Source organism: Chanodichthys erythropterus, chromosome 5 (assembly GCF_024489055.1).
Source record: "Chanodichthys erythropterus isolate Z2021 chromosome 5, ASM2448905v1, whole genome shotgun sequence".
Taxonomy (NCBI): domain Eukaryota; kingdom Metazoa; phylum Chordata; class Actinopteri; order Cypriniformes; family Xenocyprididae; genus Chanodichthys; species Chanodichthys erythropterus.
In genome coordinates this window covers 4,263,387-4,286,503 of record NC_090225.1, presented here as the reverse complement: position 1 = coordinate 4,286,503, position 23,117 = coordinate 4,263,387, and the positions used below count along the sequence as shown (strand labels likewise).

The 23,117-nt window shown below is 35.7% G+C and overlaps 1 protein-coding gene across 2 annotated transcripts in view; it reads left to right on the top strand.

Moving 5' to 3' along the window:
• inpp5a (inositol polyphosphate-5-phosphatase A) overlaps positions 1 to 23,117 on the top strand; it is a 175,473-nt gene that overhangs the window by 82,974 nt on the left and 69,382 nt on the right. For both annotated transcript variants that reach the window (XM_067385695.1, XM_067385696.1), the window contains 2 exons: positions 17,357 to 17,420; positions 18,820 to 18,923. In XM_067385695.1, coding sequence (XP_067241796.1) covers positions 17,357 to 17,420; positions 18,820 to 18,923 — 168 coding nt within the window. The remainder of the gene's footprint in view (positions 1 to 17,356; positions 17,421 to 18,819; positions 18,924 to 23,117) is intronic.

The window sequence follows — 23,117 nt, the reverse complement described above, 5'->3', positions numbered from 1 at the left end:
TTACATCTTGTTTATTTATGCATTTAATTTTTAGTTGTTTATTTACGTATTTAATTATTCATTTATTTTATTTATCTATTTCCTTATTTACTTAATTTATAGTTTATTTGCATATTTATTTATTTTATTTACCTATTTTCTTATTCCTTATTTATTTACTTAATTTACATTTACATATTTATTTCATTGATTTTTTTTTCATATATTTATATATTTAAATATTAATGTTTATTTAAATATTTACTTATTTGATTACTTATATACTATTATTTTCTTAATTGACTTTTTAATTATTAATATGTACTTATTGGATTTATTAAACTGTATTTACTTACTGCATATATGTATATATATATTAATATATTATAAAATGTATTACTACTAGCACTATATAAATACAACCCAAAGTGCTTTGCAAGGTGAACACAGAAAAATAATACATCAGCATGATAATAATAAAAACATTTAAAACTAATACAATCATAGGCCATCAGACATTTTTAAAAAGCCATAGAAAATAAGTGAATTTTTAACATAGATTTAAAAATTGCCAGAGTCGGTGCCGTTCTAATAACTAGTGACAACTTATTCCATAGATTAGGACCGGCCACCACAAACGCACGATCACCCCTGTGTTTAGATCTAGTTCTTGGCACCGTTAAAAGTACAAGATCACTTGATCTAAGTGATCTAGGAGGAACATGACTTACGAGAAGGTCTGCAAGATAAGATGGAACAAGGTTATTGATACTATTATTTACTATATTAGTATAGTAAAGTATATAGCTGTGTCCGAAACCACTCACTCGTTCACTCATTCACTAATCCATATATAGTGTATGGCATTTGAGTGCACTATATCTGTATGGAGTGAACGAAATCAAGTGAGTGAATTCGGACGCTGACGTATACACTGTGTGTCGGAGATATCTGTCTCAGAAACGGCTCGACACACGATAAAACTATTTTATCCTACATGTTATTTACATTATAAAACAATGTTAATAACAATAACAATCATAATGACTTTATTTTGTAATCATACATTCCTCTGTGCCAGCTTTGTAGTTTAATCGATTGTATAATTTTTTTTTGTCATGCTTAATGTGTTCATAATCATTTAATACTATAAAATACTGCAAACAAAAATAAACACATTAACAAGTGTATATAATTTCATGTATTTATGCTTTTTAATAAAGTTGTTAGAAACGCTCACGCTCACAGATGACGTGGTCTTTGAGCACCCTCAGGCGACCGTTATAATTTGAATACGCTACCTATGATTAACAAATTTTTTTAAATCATCCACTAAATAATCATCTTTTAAAGTTTAATGAGTTAACAGTGCCACAAATTATTAAAACACATTGCTGTTAGTAAAAACACATTAAATTGATTTAATGCCTACATAATATTTTAATAATAAAAATAATATTTTTATTAATATAATTTCATTTTTTTTTTTAAATTCATCTATATAATAATGTCCCCCTACATTTTAGTAGGTTTTATTGAAGTAGTGATAAAAAAAAAAAAAAAAAAGGTTAAAAAAATTGGATTTTGGGAAATACTGCTTCAGCAAGTGTACATTGAATGTACACTCGAAATCAGAGAGAATTGTGGGTATAAAGTAGTGAACGAATGTAGGGAATGAAGTCGTTCACTCAGAATTCGGACACCACTACAAAATGGCCGACACCCGATATAGTGGACTATATAGTGGATAGGGAGCGGTTTCAGACACAGCTTATATCTATCATTCATTTTTAAAACTTTTAAAACTTTTTCCAAAACTCTCAAGTAAAGCTTTGTCAGGTCAACATTAAAAGTTTTTCTCAATAAACTTTGCTTTTGTACACCACAAAAAAAAATATATATATATTTTTCAAAGTTGTAAATGATTATTGGACAAAGATTTGACAAAAGAGTAAACAAAGATTATTGGAGTGTTTTACTAGAAAATACTATTTCAGTCTTAAAATTGTCATGTTGAATTCAATGTGATACTTGGCATTTCTTTGTAATTATTTGTGAAATTTATATATATATATATATATATATATATATATATATATATATATATATATATATATATATATATATATATATATATATACACCGTTTCAACTTAATTTCACATTTCGTTTAAATTTGAATTGCATCCTGTTTGCAGCCTCGGTTCAAATTCAGGAACTGAATTAAAGTCCTGGACACAAACAGTATATCTCATAATCATAATAAAAGACGTTTCCGTCCTTTAAAACAGATCAGTAGCAAAAGTTTGTGGAAAATTCACAGAAAGTTTTGTCCTTGTGGCTCTTTTGTAAGACTCCCAGCCGTCACATCCAATTCACATCTGACGCAGCGGCCACCCCTCCTCTCATACGCTCATAATCCAATCAAATGCATAAAGAACGATCAGAGGAACCGGGTAGATATTAAAGAGCACGATAATCTAGATTGATGAACATTCAACGTCAACATTAACAATATTTTCATGCGTGGGGAATAAAGAAAAATCAATAGCGCTGTAGAGCGATCTGCTCTGAAAGAATCTCTATCTAATAAGGATACCTTCTTAAAAAAGAGAAATATTCTTTTTAATTATTGGACATCTATAGTGGAATATGATTTACATTAATGAGCGTAAGTGTATTAAAGGCATTTTATCATTGGCATCTCAAACAATTAAATGATGGCTCTGGTAGCCATGCATGAAGAACGAGAGCTTGCGTCGTTTTAATTAGTAATGGAGGCCTGAATTGTTCGGGCTTCGTGCAAATCTAATAACGCAGACAATGTTTATCATGTACGTGGCCATTCAGAAGATGATCCGATTAGCTCAGCATATAACATGTTTACTTAAATACGCTGATGCATCTCAGGAAACTGCTGAGGTTTAGTGGCTGTTTTGAGGAAAACAGTGGAAATCTGTCTTTTTCTCTTCAGTCCTGTTTCTTTATGAAAATAAAGTTTTAGGTAATGTTTAAAAGTTATGTACTTCTGGAATGCTTTAAAGGGTTAGTTCACCCAAAAATGAAAATTCTGTCATTAATTACTCCCCCTCATGTCATTCCACACCTGTAAGACCTTCGTTAATCTTCAGAACACAAATTAAGATATTTTTTGATGAAATCCGAGATTTTTTTTCCTTTTTAAATCTTGCATAGAAAGCAACGAAATGACCACATTCAAGGTCCAGAAAGATAGTAAAGACATCGTTAAAGTAGTTCATGTGACTACAGTGGTTCAACCTTAATGTTATGAAGTGACGGGAATACTTTCTGTGTGCAAAAACAAAACAATGTATAACCTGGAAGCTCTGCAATGTGTCTTCAACGTAAACTGCGTAGGATACTTCACGCAACTTAATAAAAGTTTTATTTATTTACTTATTTAATTGTTGATTACTTATTTACATCTTTACTCATTTGTTTACATATTTATGTATTTAGCTATTTATTTTCTTTATTTACATCTTGTTTATTTACATATTTATTTTCATATTTAATTAATTATATTATTAATATAATTAATTATTATTTTCTTAATTGCCTCATTTATTTACTTATTGGATTTATTTCCTTTTTTCTTAACTATCTATTTACTTTATTTTGTTTATTTGTTTTTTTACTTATTTACACATATGTATGTAAACAACCAAGATGTAAATAAAATAAAGTAATATAAAATAATAGTATAAAAATAAGTCATCAAATAGGGAACTATTTAAATAAATATGTAAAAAATAAAAATACATTATTAAATATGTAAATATGTAAAATTTAAATAATTTATTTATATATTTACTTCAATTTTCCCTTATTTGATTATTTATATACTATTATTACTATTATTATTATTATTATTATTATTATTTTTGTTTTTAAATAATTTATTTACTTGAATTTGGTTTGAATTCATTTACTTATTTTCTTAACTGTCTATTTACTTTTTTATTTAATTTATTTAAATCTGGTTATTTGCGTGTTAATAACAAATAATTATTTATTTGTTTATGTACACATTTAAATAGTTTACTTATGTGATGATTTATATATTATTATTTCTCAATTGCTTTTTTAATTATTTATTTGCTTTTATAATTATATTGGATTTATTCACTTAATTATTTATTTACTTTATTTACATCTTGGTTACATATATAATTATTTATTTATATATTTATTTACTTATTTGATTACTTTTTTATATACTGTTATTTTCTTAATTCTCTTTATTATTTACTTGTTGAATTTATTCACTTGTTTGCCTATTTGCTTACTATAATTTTTACTTGTTATTTAAAGCCTATAAATATTCAAATATTAAAAGCTTTTTCCAAAAATCTCAAGCAAAGCTTTTTCAGGTCAACAGTAAAAGTTTTTCTTTTGTACACCATAAAAAAGGAGATTTTTTTTTTTTTTTAAGTTAAATTAACTTAAATGAAACAAAGATTATTGGAGTTTTGAGATTTTCTCAAATCTGATGGCTCTGTTAGCCATGCATGAAGCAGCCAATGAGAACAAGAGTTTTCGTCGTTCTAATTAATAATGGAGGCCTAATTTGTTCTTTTTTTTTTTTTTTTTTGGATAATCCGATTAGCTCAGTAAAACACGTTTACTTAAATACTCTGATGCGTCTGAGGAAACTGCTGAGGTTTAGTGTCCATTTTCAGAGGAAAAAAAGTTGTATGTACTTTTCATTTTTCAAGCAAATAGATCATCCTGCACTTTACTAATCAAATCCGTTTACCTCACGCAACTTAATATGAGCAAAAGCAGAAAGTCTGTAAGAAAAGCGGTGATTTTTATCTGTCCTGACAGATCGTGGTATATTAAAAAAACAGAATATAAACGAGACGTTTAATGTCTCGCGTCGCAGCAGAAAGTCTTTGGAGAGCAGACGAGAAATTAGTCCAATAAAGTTGCAGAGAGACCACTGAACCTTCTCTTAACCTGATCACATGAGATACAGCCAACCACGAATTTATGATCGAACATTATTCAAAGGAGACGAGCGCATGTCGGAGCGCTGCATCGGTTTTGTGGCTCTTTAAAAGTCTGAGTCACATGGTGTGCATCTGTCGTCTCCAGTGCTGCGTGTTCTTGTTGTCTGTCGTTGGCATGATGGTTTTATTGCTTTGGACCCGGTGAGCGGGCAGGTTAGAGGCTCCGCAGCGCAACTCATGAGCTTGGCAGGAATTTGGCAAACGGAAGCATCCATTTCACCGCTAATTACAGGCACCGTCGGCCTCTCGGACTGACAGGGTTCAAGCGGCCCTTGTAGAGGCTGCCAGCTCTCATCCCGTGCGCTTTATAAAATGCTCTTTAATCCCCCCGCACAATATCATTAACTTTGTAAGTGGATGAACACAATGGACAAGCAATTTAATTAACTTCCACCATTGGATGTTGGGAGGGGAGGCTAAATGAAATTAATGCATGATATTTCCCCAGCGAGGCGGCCAACCTTGGGAGCGGACTGGATTGTTGGCAGGTCCGGTGCGGGCCAATTATGCTTTGTTTAGATCTATCTGTAACGTTTTCCGCAAAAATGGGAAATGAAATCAGTGGTTTGGGGATCAATCATTTAAGCTTGCCGGCTGCATTTAGGAAGGATTTTAAAATAATGAGAGAAGCAGCCAGAGCCACTCAAACTCAGAGCTACATGAAGCCGTGTTCATATTAATGAGCTTTAATGCGCTTTAATGTTTGTCTGTTAATTTTAGTTGATTTGGCTTTGTGAAATCTTTGGACTCTGGGAAAGTGCTGGTTATTCTACATTTTAGGACAAAAAGTGAGATTATCATCTACTTTTGATCAGTGTAAATGTTTTTATCAGTTTATTTATTTGTTTATTATATATATTTCTTATTTACTCAAATTATTTATTTGTTTGGCTTTGTGAAATCTTTGACAATCTCACTTTTGGTCCTAAAATGTTCATTTACTTTTGAAAGATGTATATGGTTTTAAATTAGCTTTGGTCATTCATTTTAAAGGGGTCCTTGATTATGATTTGACTTTTTTAACTTTAGTTAGTGTGTAATGTTGCTGTTTGATCATAAACAACATCTGCAAAGTTATGACGCTCAAAGTTCAATGCAAAGGGAGATATTTTCTTTTACAGAAATCACTTTTTAAGGACTACAACAAATGGCTGGTAGGGACTACAACGAGCTTCTTCCTGGGTTAGTGACATCACAAACCCCAACATTTACATAAACCCCGCCCCCGAGAACACTCAACAAAGGGGGTGTGGCCATGTTGGGCTGCTTTAGAGAAGAGGAAGAGTTGTTGTAGTAGAGTGTTGTTGCCATGCTGTCAGTTTACGCCGAACTGCTTCACAAACGAGGGTCAATTCAACACAAAAGATGAACATGACGGCACATGCTAGTGGCTGAGTTGAATCAACTCCACAGCAACTCCATAAATGTATCCACTAACCGTTCAGAAACGTCCAGTTTCATTCTAAAAGTTGTAACTTCTTCCTGAGTCTCTCCATCAGTGTCGACTCCGGTTTGAACAATGTAAGGCTGAACACCGTTACTGACAATCCTCATTTTGGCTGCGTGAGATTCTCCAGCTTTGTTGTTGTTGAGCTGTTAAAGCTCCGCCCTCTTCTGGAAAGGGGGCGGGAGCAGCAGCTCATTTACATTTAAAGGGAAACACACAAAAATGGAGTGTTCTTGCTCACATCCAAATAGGGGCAAATTTGACAAGCTATAATAAATGATCTGTGGGGTATTTTGAGCTGAAACTTCAGACAAATTCTGAGGACTTATATTTACATCTTGTGAGAAGGGGCATTATAGGTCCCCTTTAATCTTTTTTGCTCTATTTTCAACTTCCGGGTTTAAATTCATCTTCATGTCTATGTTACAGGATGTGACATTTTCTTGTACTATAGTACATCGATGAACCATCCGCGTCTCATAATTATTCATGAGACTGTGTGTCCTTATCCTATGAGAAGACGCCTCACTTAATTATTCACAACAGCACGTGTTAATTCCCTTTGACAAGTGCTTCAAACAGTGAGATCGCATACAAAAAGTGAGAGATTCATTAATGGATAAAAAATGAGAGTTTGTTTTTGCTTAGAGTTTCTCTTGAGTCTTCGACACAAACACGATTCATCCACACTGTGAGTGTAATCTGGCTTTAACCCCTTAACCGATTTTTGATGCAGAGAACAAATGCGAATGGCTGTGCATTTATTTGTACATTAAATTACAGCTGTTACAGGATATCTATGTATTTGTGTAATTTACAGTGTATATTGTTACATGGTAATTTACAGTGTGCAGTTGTGGGAAGCTTTGGTGCTTTTCTCCCTCTACTTCACAGCTTTAATCATGCCCACTTTTGTAGCATGACCCTTTAAGGTGTGTCTTTTGAAGGGTGCCGCCCCAGTGACAGCTTTTCTACCTTTGTTCTGAGAGTGTACTTGTTATTCAGTGTCTGGTTTCTACTGAGGAACACTGCATAAATATCCAATACTGCACAAACAGGGTGTTTGTCATCTGCAACCATCAACCCACCCAGAAAGAGACAGACAGACAGAACCAGAGCAGGAGAGTGAGACAGACGAGATATTGTGAGTGTGTGTGTGTGTGTGTGTGTGTGTGTGTGTGTGTGTGTGTGTGTGTGTGTGCAGCAGCATCGCTCACGCCGTCATTGATCGAGTGTTCGTCGTATCGGCCCTCACTGTCTATTTTTCATGTGCTGCCTGACTGGATACACAGACAAAGCGTCTCATTAAAAGCGTCTCCGTCACCGGCTCTTATTTGCAAGCTCTTCGGGGCCCCGGGGCCGATCCATCAGGGGCCTTCAATGACACCACAAATTCACAAATTCTGAATTTAACAATTCACTCCTTTTCAGTTCACGAGTGTAAACGTGAACTCAACAGGCTGCTATACACACCAAGTTGATAATTTAAATTGGAATCAAAGGAAGTGGAATTTACTTTATATTAAAGTAAATATGTATTGTAAAATATAAAGTACAAATTAATCAAGCACGCATCTCTATAGGTGACATTTGTAATCAAAGCTGTCTGTCTCTTTGTCTGTAAGTCCTTTAAACTGAAGTTCGACAACCTAAAACGTCAAAACTCGTCGTTGGAGAAGCGCTAATTAAACATTACTGTTTCAGTCAATGATTTCAGCCCTACATAAACTGTTTTGGTCAAAACCAAAAATGTATTTTAGTAGGTTTTTGTCAGTTTTGTAGGGTCTAAATCATTGACTGAAACATTGTTGAATTAGGACTTCTATTCAATGACAAATTTTAAAGGGGTGGTTCAGTGTTTTTTTTCTAGGCTTGATTGTGTTTTGGGCTGCAGTTTAACATGTCTTATTGCTTCGTTTTTTTTGAAAACGCTGTATTTTTCATATATTTTACATTTATTCTACATCTCTTTTTCCACTCTCATATGAACGGTTTGACTTCCTGCTTCTATTAAGCCACTCCCTCCGAAATACGCAGTGTGCTCAGATTGGTTGGCAGGTTGGTAACTGGCCCAGTGTATCATGATTCGCTGAAGCTTCCGGAAACGCCACGCCCCTTACCATTCGTAGTTACGCGCTAAGCTGGAAATGTAAATAATGGCGTCTGTATTGCTGTATCAAATTGAGCCGAATCAGACCCAGATGAAGAGGATAAAGCAGAACCTCTGCAATTGCGGCTTTTAAAGGATGTTTATGAATGGTATTTCATTTAGTATGTGTCAAAGTGTTTAGATGCTGTCACTGCTGTTTGTTAGCTTTCAATATACAGTTTTATCCTGATTAAAGATGTATTGTAGTAAATACATGCCTGAGTAGTCGCATTTTTGTAAAGGTAGCGTTTAATTTATAGCATGAACAACTGTTTGTCTATGAACAGAGACGTTTGTTGGTGTTTGTTGCAGTAGAACGTAGCTAACTGGCTAGCAAAAACGAGTTGCTCTTTGTATATGTCCTAGATGCATTAAAAATAGCAACAGAACTATAACATTACGTTTAAAAGACAAACAATAAAACGTACTTACAGTTTGAAGCCAATAAAAGGCAGCTTCTGCTTTTAAAGTGGGAACTGTTTCATCTTTCAGTAATAGCTTTTGTGCAAATCCAGCAATGAACTGGTGTAGATCCAGGAAGCTGTCTTCAGCACCGCATCCAGTGTAGAAAATATCACAGATAATAATGGGTTCTATATCTTTTGGTGCGTCGCGTCGTGCCGCTCGCGTCCGGTGTACACAACTCTTCCACTTCCATTATACTGCGCCACATGGCCTCGCCCACTTTGTTGCGTGTTCCTGGGGGCATGTTTATGTTAATAGCAAGGGTTTATGATGTCACCAACCCGGGAAGAAGCTCGTTGTAGTCCAAACCACCCGTTTTTATAGGCAATAAACTGTCATAACTTTAAAAGACAATATCTCTGTTTGCATTGAACTTTCAGCGCTGTAACTTTGCAGATACTGTTTATGCTCAAGCAGCAACATTATACACTAACTAAAGTTAAAAAAGTGAAATCGCATTAAACCACCCCTTTAACAGCGCGCTATTCTTGGTTGATAATATCGATTTCTCATTTTTAATCAATCTTCATTTAGATGAACTAAGATCTTTTAGTATGTTTTTATGGAAGCTTGTTTCCGCCACTAAATAAAAAAATAAAAAAGGTAATTGCGACTTTTTATCTCACAATTCAGGTTTTTTTCTTGCAATTGCGGGATTTAAACTCACAATTGTGAGATATAAAGTCAGAATTTTGTGATGTAAATTCAGAATTGAGTGTTTCATATCAAAAGTATCAAAGCACAAAGAATATTTTGATTAATGGATGGCAGGAGCTTTAAATAATATTTTGTGAAGTTTTGTTCACACATCAACTGAAAACTATGGAAGCTTGTTTCTGCCATGAAATAAAATATAAATAGGTAAATGCTACTTTTTATCTCACAATTCTGACTTTTTTTAAGTCTGACTTTATTCTGATTTATAAAGTCAGAATTGTGAGATATAAATTAAGAATTGTGTGATATAAACTCGGAATTAATCCATTAATCACAATAATCTTTGTGCTTTGATACTTTTGATATGAAACAGTCTCAGCTTTCAAATCCTGTCAGTTTTATCGTGATTGGATGTTTTTGTGTCTCTTTAATGTGTGGTGAGTGACAGTTTGAACCGATTTTCTTTTCCTCTTTACTGAATGAACATCAGAAGGAACGTTGAAAGATACAGTAGAACTTACTGAAATGAATCATGTCTCATGTAATCGATCAATCAGTGTTTCAACCACGTCAATAAAGTACAATAATCTCAAGTAACATCACACATTCCTCAGAAAAGCCGTTCAGTGTCCACAAATTCGATAGTTCGAAAAATAACTAAATCATCATGTAATTTGTTTGTTAGAGTTTTAGCTGGTCTGTGATTTGTGTTCCTTCTTCCTTGTGTGTCTGTGGGATTTTTTTCAGCTGTTTCACATATGATGCACTTCAACTTTAATACTTCATTGTAGAGGTTTCAGCACATCACTAACTAGGAGCACTAGTACTAGTGAACACCACTGATTAGATAGTGTACACTGTCTGATTTCACTCAATGTCTGACATCCGTCTGACCTTTATGAGTGCATCAGGTGTATGATGGGCGACTGAAGCCGTGAGACGCCGTTACACGCGTGTCCTGCTGCCCTCGTAAGAGACTCCATCTTCAGATGACTTGCCTTCACACATGATGAGCGCTTGACTCCCTCATCCCGACACACTCCCGGGGAAATCAGGGTCTGACCGCTGGGGAAAAATGACCACTTTTATGTTTGCTTTATGGCTCATTTTTCAAACCGAACGCAGAAAATCCATGAAAGGTCAGTGGATTCCTGCTGCGTCGCACCGGCGGAGCGTCTCATCTTTACCGTTACTGACATTTACCACAGTTTTACTACAGTAATGATGTTATTTAGGGGGAAATGTTCATGATTTATGGTTTTCCTTGTGCTTCCACTGGTCTTACTGAAGATCTTACAGGTGGTTATTGTGTAATATGCTGGTTTTGTGCTCAATTATTAAGAATGTTTCTTATTATTATTATCAATGAAAGCTGCTTCATATTTTTGTGGAAACCATGACGCATTTTATTTTTTAGGATTCTTTGATGAATATAAAGTTTAAAAGAGCAGCATTTATTTGAAATAAAGTCTTTTGTAACATTATAAATGTCTTTACTGTCATTTTTGATCAATTTAATGCATCCTGATGAATAGAAAATATTAATTTATTATTTTTCTTTTTTAAATCGTACTTACCCCAAACTTTTGAATGGTAGTTTACCATAAAAATCTGAAGCAGCACAACTGTTTTCAACATTGATAATAATTAGAAATGTTTCTTGAGCAGCAAATCATCATATTAGAACGATTTCTGAAGGATCATCTGACACTGAAGATTGGAGTAATGAAGCTAAAAATTCAGCTCTGATCAAAGGAATAAATTACACTTTACTATATATGCACATAGAAAACAGCTGTTTTAAATTAATAAAATAATATTTCTAATTTTTTACTGTATTTTTGATCAAATAAATGCAGCATTGTTGAGCAGAAGAGACTTCTTCGAAAAACATTAAATTAATTAAATTAATTAATTAACTTTGTGGTGTTTTCTGTACACAGGTTGTGGTTGTTTATCTGCAGTCATTGTACATTATCATCTGGGATCTGTACGGTCCGGTCCAAACCCGGGTTAGACTTGTGCATTGTCAGAGCGGCCAATAAAATCTGCCTTTATGGCTCGGTTATTGTCTTTCTGTCTGCAATTACGGCGATTACTCATTTCCTCGTACGGCCCGTGCCGCGCACTTAACAGAGTGCATTTTACTAATGGAAAATTAAGTAGCACCCATGACAGTCTGCTTTATAAATATGTAAACTACACTTTTAATTATTTCAAGTGAATCTGGCAGGTAATCAATAACGCCGGACGTGACAAACATACGCTTGACACTGGCCATTGTAAAGCGCCGCTTAAAAGATAAGAGTTTCCTGTCAGCGCCGTCCGGCTCCAATTAATATTTGGAGTCTGTCACTGCGCGGGACAAATGGATTAATTGCAGGCCGCTAATATAATAGGTTCTTCATGAAGAGCGTTCAGGAGGAGGAGGAGGACTGAACTCTGATGTTAAATATTAATCAGAGCTTGTGTGTAGAATTGATACGATGATGTCGTGATTATGATGCGATTGTTGATCGTTTATTCAAAGTTGTGGTGATTATCTGAGAATGTGTAAAAAAAAAACTCTGATGATAAACACTTTATCATAACTTTCATAATGCTCAGCAGATCACTAGTTATATTCAGAGAAATTGACCTTTACAATAAAGGTTTCATAAGTTAACACTGGTTAACATGAACTAACAATGAATAAAGTGAATATTAATATCAGCATGTCACTAATACATTTTTAAGATCAAAAGTAGTTTCTGTTAACATTAGTTAATGTTCAGTCAACTAGCATGAACATTAATAAAACTAAGTTAAACAAAGGTTAATAAATGCTGCAAAATATATATTGCTCATTATTAGTTTGTTAATGTATTAACTAATGTTAACAAATGAGACCTTATTGTAAAATGTTACAATGAGTCTTTGATCCACATTTTCATAGTTAACTTTTTAATGAACTTCAAAGGTGCCATCGAACGTTTTTTTTTTTTACAAGATGTAATATAAGTCTAAGGTGTCCCCTGAATGTGTCTGTGAAGTTTCAGCTCAAAATACCCCATAGATTTTTTAAATTAATTTTTGTAACTGCCTATTTTGGGGCATAATTAGAAATGCGCCAATTCAGGCTGTGGCCACTTTAATTGCTCGCACTCTCCGCCCCCGGAGCTCACGCTTGCCTTAAACAGTGCATAAACAAAGTTCACACAGCTTATATAACCCTCAAAATGGATCTTTACAAAGTGTTCATCATGCAGCATGTCTAATTGCATAAGTATGGTATTTATTTGGATGTTTACATTTGATTCTGAATGAGTTTGATAGTGCTCCGTGGCTAAAGCTAACATTACACACTGTTGGAGAGATTTATAAAGAATGAAGTTGTGTTTATGAATTATACAGACTGCAAGTGTTTAAAAATGAAAATAGCGACGGCTCTTGTCTCCGTGAATACAGTAAGAAACGATGGTAACTTTAACCACATTTAACATTACATTAGCAACATGCTAACGAAACATTTAGAAAGACAATTTACAAATATCACTAAAAATATCATGTAATCATGGATCATGTCAGTTATTATCGCTCCATCTGCCATTTTTCACTATTGTTCTTGCTTGCTTACCTAGTCTGATGATTCAGCTGTGCACAGATCCAGACGTTAATACTGGCTGCCCTTGTGTAATGCCTTGAACATGAGCTGGCATATGCAAATATTGGGGGCGTACATATTAATGATCCCGACTGTTACGTAACAGTCAGTGTTATGTTGAGATTCGCCTGTTCTTCGGAGGTCTTTTAAACAAATAAGATTTATAAAAGGAGGAGGAAACAACAGTGTTTGAGACTCACTGTATGTCATTTCCATGTACTGAACTCTTGTTATTCAACTATGCCAAGATAAATTAAACTTTTAATTCTAGGGCACCTTTAATAAGCTTTGGGTGGCATTACGTATTCCAGTCTCTCTTCCTGCTGAACCTACGTAGGTTTGTAACTAATTTGCATAATGCCAGCCAATGGTCTTCATTGGCTGAACAGTGTCTGCTTTGCCCCGCCCTCAAACATTGTAGCTGTAGCTGAGACTGGAAGAGTTTGGTTCAGGTTGAGAAGACGCTGTTTTTCTGCTGCCAAAGCAAATCCACTTTGATGAGATTGATGCGGTAAAAGCGACGCCATCGTTACTGTTCGTATCACTGTGTATCAAGTGTTGAGGAAGAGCTGAAATGCTAATGCTAATGAGCATTTGGTTTCCAAACAATCATAACAGACAATGACCAATCAGAGCAGAGCAGGCTTTCGGAAAGGCGAGGTTTAGAGAGACCAAATCTTTGAATGAACTGTTTCTGACACTCAGATAAGAGCTGATGTTTTTTTGAACTTGGATGGCTGTAAACCTTTTGTAGGAGACTCCAAAACAACCTTTAGTGTTTTTAAACTGTTTTTAAATGTGCTATATAAATAAATGAACTTAAAATATCATAATGGGGCACTTTAAGTCAAATCTCTCAGTTCACATTGTAACTGCAGAAATTCCATAACCACAGGTCTGATATGGTGATCTGAATCTGAACGAATGTGTTTTTTATTGATTGTCTGGTGGTTTCATATAGTACATGTGTAGAATGGGCGTCTCCGTCTCTCTTCACTCTTTCATTGGCAGTTTGAGGTGAAAAAGCACATAAACTAAAGCAAACCGAAATAAACAAACGCCTTTCCTGGAAGCTGACCTTCATCCCGCTGCGTTCTTCTCCTCCTCTTCTTCTTCTCCTCCTTCAGGCCGTCCGGGTCGCGCAGGGAATGTTCTCATCAATTAAATGTGCAGGAGGGTTCGGGGCCGGACGCTCTTGATACGTCAGGATGTGAGCGGGACCTTCTGTTTGTGCTTTTGACAAATCAGCAAATGTTTAATCTCAAGATGAGCCGGCGCTCATAAATAATGCAGGAGATCCTGCATTTCCACAGTCCTTCAGTGCCGGTCCAACAGAACCTCCTCATTCTCAGGCTTACCTACCAGGCTTTGGCTCCTTAATATTTGTCTGAACTTTTAACCCCCCTATAGACCACAGTGCATGATTTCTGCTCCTCCAAATATGACTTTAGCTGTTGCATAAAATGTAGACGAGTTTGAGGGTGACAAACGCTGTGTCTGAAATCCAATACTACTATATAGTATGTGAAAAACAATACGCCAACACAGTAGTATGTGCGAATACATAGTTGAAAAAAGTAGATAAAATATCCTCTGATGACCTACTAAGTGTGCATCTGATCCTGTGGTTCCATAGGAAAGGTCACATGACAGTAATAACATGGCTCATGTAGTACATACGAATTTCGTTCATACCCACATTCATTATTTTATATTTATAAAGTGCTTTGAGATGCAACTTTTAAAGGCGCTATAGAAAACAAAGTTTATTATCATTTTTATTATTTGCCATCATCATCATCATCTTCCTCATTCAAAGTCACTCTCACTGAATAGCTTTATTTCAGGCAGTATTTGCTCTCTGGAATTGCTTTTCACTCTTTATGATGAGCGGTGTTTGACTATAAAAGCACCTATTTATGTTAGATGAATTTATTTAAATAAAATGCAGAAATATCTGTTAATAGTGTATAAAATTATTAATCACAAAAAAGTGACAGTAAAGACATTTATAATGTAACAAAAGATTTTATTTCAAATAAATGCAGTTCTTTTGAACTTTCTGTTCATCCTGAAAAATAAAATGTATCACAGTTTCGACACAAATATGAAGCAGCACAACTGTTTTCGACATTGATAATAATCATAAATGTTTTTTGAGCAGCAAATCAGCATATTAGAATGATTTGTGAAGGATCATGTGACACTGAACACTGGAGTAATGAAGCTGAAAATTCAGCTTTGATCACAGGAATAAATTACAGTTTACTATATATGCACATAGAAAACAGCTATTTTTAATTGTAATAATATTTCACATTTTTTACTGTATTTTTGATCTAATATGTGTGAGCAGAAGACTCTAAAAAAACATAAAGATTCAAACTTTTGACTGGTTGTTTAGACTTACACCGTGTTTTCTGTCGCAGCTGCTAATAAAGTTACCAGCCAACTGGCATGTAACTCGGTTTCATTTACTCGCCAAGCCAGTTTTTGCTCTCATTGGGATCTTGGCAAGTGTTGATTTTGGACTCCAGACCTTCCATATGTCTGAAGGTCACTGAACCAGAGAGAACCTGAGAGCGTCAGATGGCCATTCAATCCATTTCTAACCAGTTCTATTGTGTCTTTAACTGTATTCTCTGTATTCTCCACTGCTTGGATGTCCGTCTCCCATGACTCCGAGCGTCTCTCTCCGTCTTTAGACGTGGGCTTTACGGCACTATTGAGAGCATTAGCCCACAGTTTTGGGCCGCTGCATTGAGCCCCGAGCGGACAGGAAGCAGGTTTCGCTCTTTTTAGGCCAACTTGAGGACTGGAGGTGCAAAAGCCCTTCAGAAAAGCAGTTAGTGAACTGTGAACCGCATCAAATCCCTGGCGCCTTACGCCTTGCGGGCTCCGTTTGTTTGGGCCGTCGACAGACACAGAAACTGTCTGATTGTTCAGTAAAAATTAAGAATATAATCCTATTGAAGTAAATCTTTGGTCATGCTAAACTCTGACTGTGCTGCTTTGAGCGGCTCAGATCGAGCGCTTTGACAGAATCGGCTCCCGCTATAATTTACATGTTATATTTGAGCGCCTTGAACTCGTTACATAAGAAAAGAGTCGTGCAAAATCAAGTCTTTCTTCATATTCATAAGAGGAAGTTTTTGCTCTTTTGTGGGGTCGGGTTATACATAAACACATGCACTTATGAAATACGACTGATGTCACTGAATTCAACGAAACTGCTGGGAAATCGCACTTGCTTTCACTAAACTGATTCATTATTGACCCGACAGCAATAAAAGTGCATATTTTAGATGTGTTTGATAAGTCAAGCATCATAGTGTGTGCAATCAGACGTGAATGATTCCTCAAATCATGCGTGTTAATGAGGAGAACAAAAATATGAAGCAGCACGACTGTTTTTAATTCACTGATAATAGCAAATCAGCATATTAGAATGATTTCTGAAGGATCATGTGACACTGAAGACTGGAGTAATGAAGCTTAAAATTCAGCTTTGATCACAGGAATAAATTACATTGTACTGTATATTCACATAGTAAACAGTTATTTTACATTGTAATAATATTTCACTATTTTTACTGTATTGTTGATCAAATAAATGCAGCCTTGATGAGCAGAAGAGACGTTATATCGATGATATATTTGAGCGCCATGACATTTTTTAAATATATATATATTTCATATAAACAAGACTATTATATTACGTTGATGTTATGTTAGTTGACATGTTTTTTATGATCATGTTTTGAAGGAATATTTTTGAACAATACTTTTTGTGTATTTTTTGGTCTACAATTGACTATATTTTTTATGAATGTGAGATTATGCTATTTGGTGTATTTTGTATTTTTTGGCCTCTGAATTCGCACGTACAGGCCAGAAGATCGCAGAAACCTGAAGAAAACACCTAACCATGTTTTTAAGTTTGTATGATGTGTAATTTGTCTCTCTCTTTGTGTTTTTCAGGCATTAGGATGTTGCTACTTCCTCCATGAATCCTTGAAAAACATCCAGCAGTTTGATTTCAAAGGTACGCGTGTCCCTTTAATCTCATCAATCCCATCAAATCCAGAGCGGTCAAGGTTGTTTCAGAAGCTATAAAACATGCTAAGACGGAGTTACCGATAGGAAACAGTAATGCTTATTAATATTAGGATTTAATTCATGAGATTTCAGCCTCTGGTAATAGTGCACTCAAGCTATTGGACAGTTAGCAGCGGTGACCTCATCAGCGGTAGGGGTCAGAGGTCGCGTGTCCCGACGGTCACACTAATTAAAGCCACTCCCATTACACCGGTGTCAGCATTAGCCCCCGCCGGACCCGTCCGGCCCCGCGCAAACCCGCAGCTCTTAAAGACCAGCACATCTCTCACATGATGGCTGTAATCACGCTCTTCATCAAACCCATCATGCAGTGTGCCTGCGGGGGCAGAACTTCAGCAAATCTCACATTCACCTCAAAACCACAGGAAAAAAAAAAAAAATTATAGTTTGCTTAAAGAAAATTAAGCCTATTTTAAGACAGTTAAGTGCATTTCCCTCAAAATCTATTTAAAAGCAATTTCAACTATTTGTACATCATGGCAGAATTTAATTTATATTTATAAATTAAAATAATTATGAATTAAAGTATTTTTTAAATTAAAAAATGTATGGTAAAAAATGACTTTATTACTGTAATGGGAATCAACTTTGGGAGGACAAAAATATATATTAATAAAAAATATATATATATATATATATGTATAATGTATTAAATCATTTTAATGCAATTACGCACCATGTTATGTTTCTTTTGGTTTTAAATTATTTTAATTTATATTTATATAAGTATAATAATTATACATTTTTTTAAGTTAAAACAGTTAAAATGACCTTATGAGAATTATGCAAAAACTCAAAAGTAAATTCAAATAAATCATCCAGATTTAATAATAATTAAAATCTAAATAGTTATTAGATTTTATATAGTGAACCAAAAATGTATATATATCTATTTAAAAGCAATACAATATAATATTATATTATATTAAACACACATTTAAATTTTTCATACTTTTATATACTTAGCTATTATATATATATATATATATATATATATATATATATATATATATATATATATATATATATATATATATATACACATTTTTCTTTTTTTTCCTTTGGTTTTGAAGGAAAATGTTTTTGCATTCTAAGTTGAGCTTTGCCGACTGTGATTTCTATTAGTTTAAAATACTCCAATGTGAATTACAATATAAAATCAGATATAAGAGAAAATTTTACATTTCTGTCAGGATTCATTCTTCATTTCTATGTTTAACCAGTAGGTGGCGCAGTTGCCCTGAGCGCTCTTACTCTAATAAGTGTCTGAACCTTTCTGCACGTTTACATGATGATCAGTGTGCTTTTATTGTGCTTTCATGCAGCCAAGAAGTTCAAGAAGGTGGTTGGGAAGGAGGTTTGCTCGGACGCTCTGAATAGCACAGCCATGCTGGAGAAGGAGAAGTTTCCTCAAGACTATTTCCCAGAGGTGCGTTCTGCTCCTTCACACGTCTCCATTGAAGTGTGTGCTGTGTAGAATCAGATGAGAGTTCACAGTTTCATTCACAGTTCTCAGATGAAGCTCTAGACTGAAATTCCAGGTTTGAACTGAGAGGAAAATGAGTTTTTCAGGGGTTGAATCTAGAAGCATTACAGCCCTGAATAATGCATCCTAGTACAAAAATATTAAAATCAGTATGTATATATATATATATATATATATATATATATATATATATATATATATATATATATATATATATTAGGGCTGGGCAAGTTAACGCGTTTTTATCACGTTAACGCATTAATTAATTAACGCCGACAATTAGTTTATCGCGCGTTAACGTACTTTTTATTTTGAAAGTCCGTTGCTCACTGTGTTTGAATACACATAGATAGACAACCGAATACAACACAAACCATGGGTCACAGGAGGGGTGGGATGTTTATCAGTAGGCTACTGGCTGCTTGGGATGAGCGTCATCACGCGTCTCAACCAATGAAAGCATTTGTTGTGTGCCTAAGAGAGCTACTGCGCGAAAAAAGAAAATATCTGGTGCGGACAGAAAAATGGAAAAAGGTACCCACTGCTTATCACTCAATAAAAGAATCACATTGCTAAGTGTTTTTGAACGTTTTGATTTCGTTTGGTTTAATAATTAACATTACCTTTGCGAGTCTGACTCTCACTGCGCTCGTGAATTAGCAGAACTTGACGGGGACATTCAAATGCTTAACAAACGCTTCATGTGACCAACAATTCTGTACATGTTTATTAAAGCATACTGTGTGGAGATACGGTAATGAGCCCAAAATATGAATGCAGCACGTTTATATCTTAAACGGTTTCCTCTCATGTCATCTCAAGAAAACGCCTAATGCACTTAGACTGATATTAAAGAGACCAAATTCTATTTACAAATAAAGCACATGCAGAAAAACGGATGACACCAAAATATAAACTTTCAGTATCACTTAAAATGTAACCATTTTATAAATTTTCTTCATAACGGTTTTATAAAGGTAGCTTAGTGTGGTTGTCATTTGTTAAAATAAATATAAAAATACAGTGTGTTCGTGTCCGTCTGTCCGCTGAATTTGACCCATAATCTCTGATTCTCCTCATCTGTGATCATGGAAAAGGGGAATTACAATGACAACAGTTGTAGGCCTACTCAATATGCTCGTTTAAGCATCATTTAAACGTTTCCAACAAATAAATGAATCGACTTTTCTCAGTGTGTTAATTACATAGATTTATTTGGATATTCATACGATGATATTCATACGATGGCTGAAGCAGCAGTGAGCGTCCAGCGTGCGACACGGTAAACAGATCAACACTGTAAACGAAATTCTACAAAACTTCAGTGAAAAAAAAATAATAAAAAAAATAAAATGATCATGCGATGCGATAAAATAGCTTCTATTCCCTGCAAACGATACCATTAAAAATGTTAACGTTCCACTTAATGGCAGAAACAAAACAAAAGGTAAGCAAGAATCTGTATTAATTTCAGTACGAGTAATAGAGGGCGACCCTGTCAAAATGGCGGTGGCAATACACTACTTTTGATTTCATTATTGAATTTTGCGCATGCCGCGATTAATCACGATTAATCGCAGAAAAATCATGTGATTAATCGCGATTAAAATATTTAATCGTTGCCCAGCACTATATAGAGATTTATATATATAATTTTGATGCAATTGAGCACTGTAATTTTTTTAAATTTTTTTTTAAGTTTATTCAGTTTTTTAGGTTATTCTGAGTTGAGCTTGAAGACCGATTTATATTAATTTAAAATACTCCAATATGTGAGTGAGTGTGTGTGAGAGAGTGAGTGAGAGTGAAAGCCCCGATATATATTTCAAACGAAATCGAAGAATGAACTGATGTGATGTCATTTTGAACAAATCAGGCCAAACGAAGTTCGTTTTGTGTTCTTTTTGGAAGTTCGAAACAGCTTGCCAAAGCAAACTTTCAGGAAAAGTTCGCTCCAGCTGCAAAACACCTTCATACTACCATTGGCCCGTGACGATAACGTAACAGGAGGTGTGCGCTGAGGCTCCGCCTTCATTTACGTGGAACTGTTCTTTGACTCATGTCGTGTGTTTGAGTTCGTTGAGGTAAGATCTCCGCGGGTAAAAACATGAACACACTGGATAGCCGCTTTATAGTACAAAATGAAGTTGTGCTTCTGATAAAATGAGGCACTGACACTGTTTTTCATGTTTGATACTGTAAAGCTGCTTGATTTTAAGCAATCTATTGATTAAACATCTATTCGCTATATAAATAAACGTGACATGACTGGAGTGCTAATTAGTTATTAAGTTATGATCAGACGCTTTTCTTATGCCTTCTATAATAAATGTTTGCTGTTTTCTCATTTTTGTTGTGTTTATTTTGTTACTGAGAAGAAAGTGTACAGCACGTATTTGCATATTCATCTAACCGTCGCTCTCAGCAGTGTGGGCGGCCTCAGATGTTCGTTTACAGTATATCGCAGCTCACGCATTTCGAACTTCATTTTACCCCTAAATGAAGAACGAAAAATAACTTAATTTTAAGTATATCGGGGCCTTGAGTGTGAGAGTGAGTGTGTGAGAGAGAGTGTGAGTAAGTGTGTGTGATTGCATGAGTGTGTGTGTGTCTGTAAGTGCGAGTGTTTTTGTGCGTGCTTGTGAGTGTGTGCACGTGCGAGTGTCTGGGTGCGTGTGCATGTGCATGCTTGAGAGTTTGCATGTGCGTGTATGTGTGAGTGTTCATGTGCGTGCATGTGTGTGTGTGTGCACGTCTGTCTGTGAGAGAGTGAGTGTGTGACACAAGGAGTGTGTGTGTGCGTCTGTGTGCTTGCGAGTGTGTTTGTGTGTGTGGGAGTGTGTTTGTGTGTGAATGTGTGAGTGTGTGTGAGTGAGAGAGAGTGCATGTGTTTATATGTTTGTGTGGGAGTGTGTGTGAGTGTGTGTGTGCGCGTGCATGCATGAGAGTGTGCGTGTGTGTGTATGTGTGAGTGTTCATGTACGTACGTGTGTGAGAGAGACTGAGTGTGCGCATGTGAGTGTGTGTGTGAGCGTCTGTCTGTGAGAGAGTGAGTGAGTGAGTGTGTGACACAAGGAATTTGCGTGTCCGTGTGCTTGCGAGTGTGTGTATGTGTGACAGAGAGAGAGTGCATGTGTTTGTGCATGTGTTTGTGTGTGAGTATAAAATGCATTGCGGCCTATGGAAAGTCCCCACAATTCACAAAAACCTAACATGTGTGAGAGTGAGTGTGTGTGTGTGAGTGTTCATGTACGTGCCTGTGTGAGAGAGACTGTGTGCGCGTGTGAGTGTGTGTGTGCGTCTGTCTGTGGGTGTGTGCGTGTGTGTCCGTGTGCTTGCGAGTGTGTGTGTCTGTAGAGCTGATATATTAATAAAGCTCAGGCGTGGTGGCCGTGTGTCAGCTCGTCTCTCTGCGTCCATCAGTTACCCACACTCGGGCAAACAGCGGCCCGTAAATATATGCAAAATCAGCCCTTTCACGCGCTGCTACCGATTTCCGCCTCTTTCACAAATAACATGGCGCTCCACTTTATCTCCCGCACGAGCCACATTTCCACATGATGAGAAAACAATTACGTTTACAGAAGCGGCACACCTTCAGAGCGACAACAACGGCGTTGGGAGGCCAGAAAGAAAACAGAAAGGAGAAAAGTTTGCGCATTGATTTATGCACGTTTCGGCGGCGGCTCATGAATCTCGTATGATGCTCTGGAGAGCAGCACTCCACATAATGTTAGCCCATTTAAAGCAGCAGATTTGTGTAGTCTATCAAGGGCTTTCTCACACACTCGCGCTCAGTAGTGAGAAATTGGTTGTTATCGTAGATCACAGATACGGCTCAAACCTCTTATGAAAGATGAATTAATTTCACTAATGCTTTAATGCAGGTTTCTCATGAGGCGGGCAGGCTGGCGATAACCTCGGCTTCATCCCGTGATTTATGCCGTCTTTTAGTAGATGAAACCGCCCGGATTCGCCATCCATCTACCTCCCTAAAGGAATCCTATTAACAGCGACTCCGGGACAAGATGCACCGCTGTTTGGACCGATGTCCGGGACGCTTTTAGCTTCTGCTCGTGTGTTTTTGTGCTGTTAGAGTTTGAGGGATGTGTTATCACACGTCCAGACCCGTGCAGG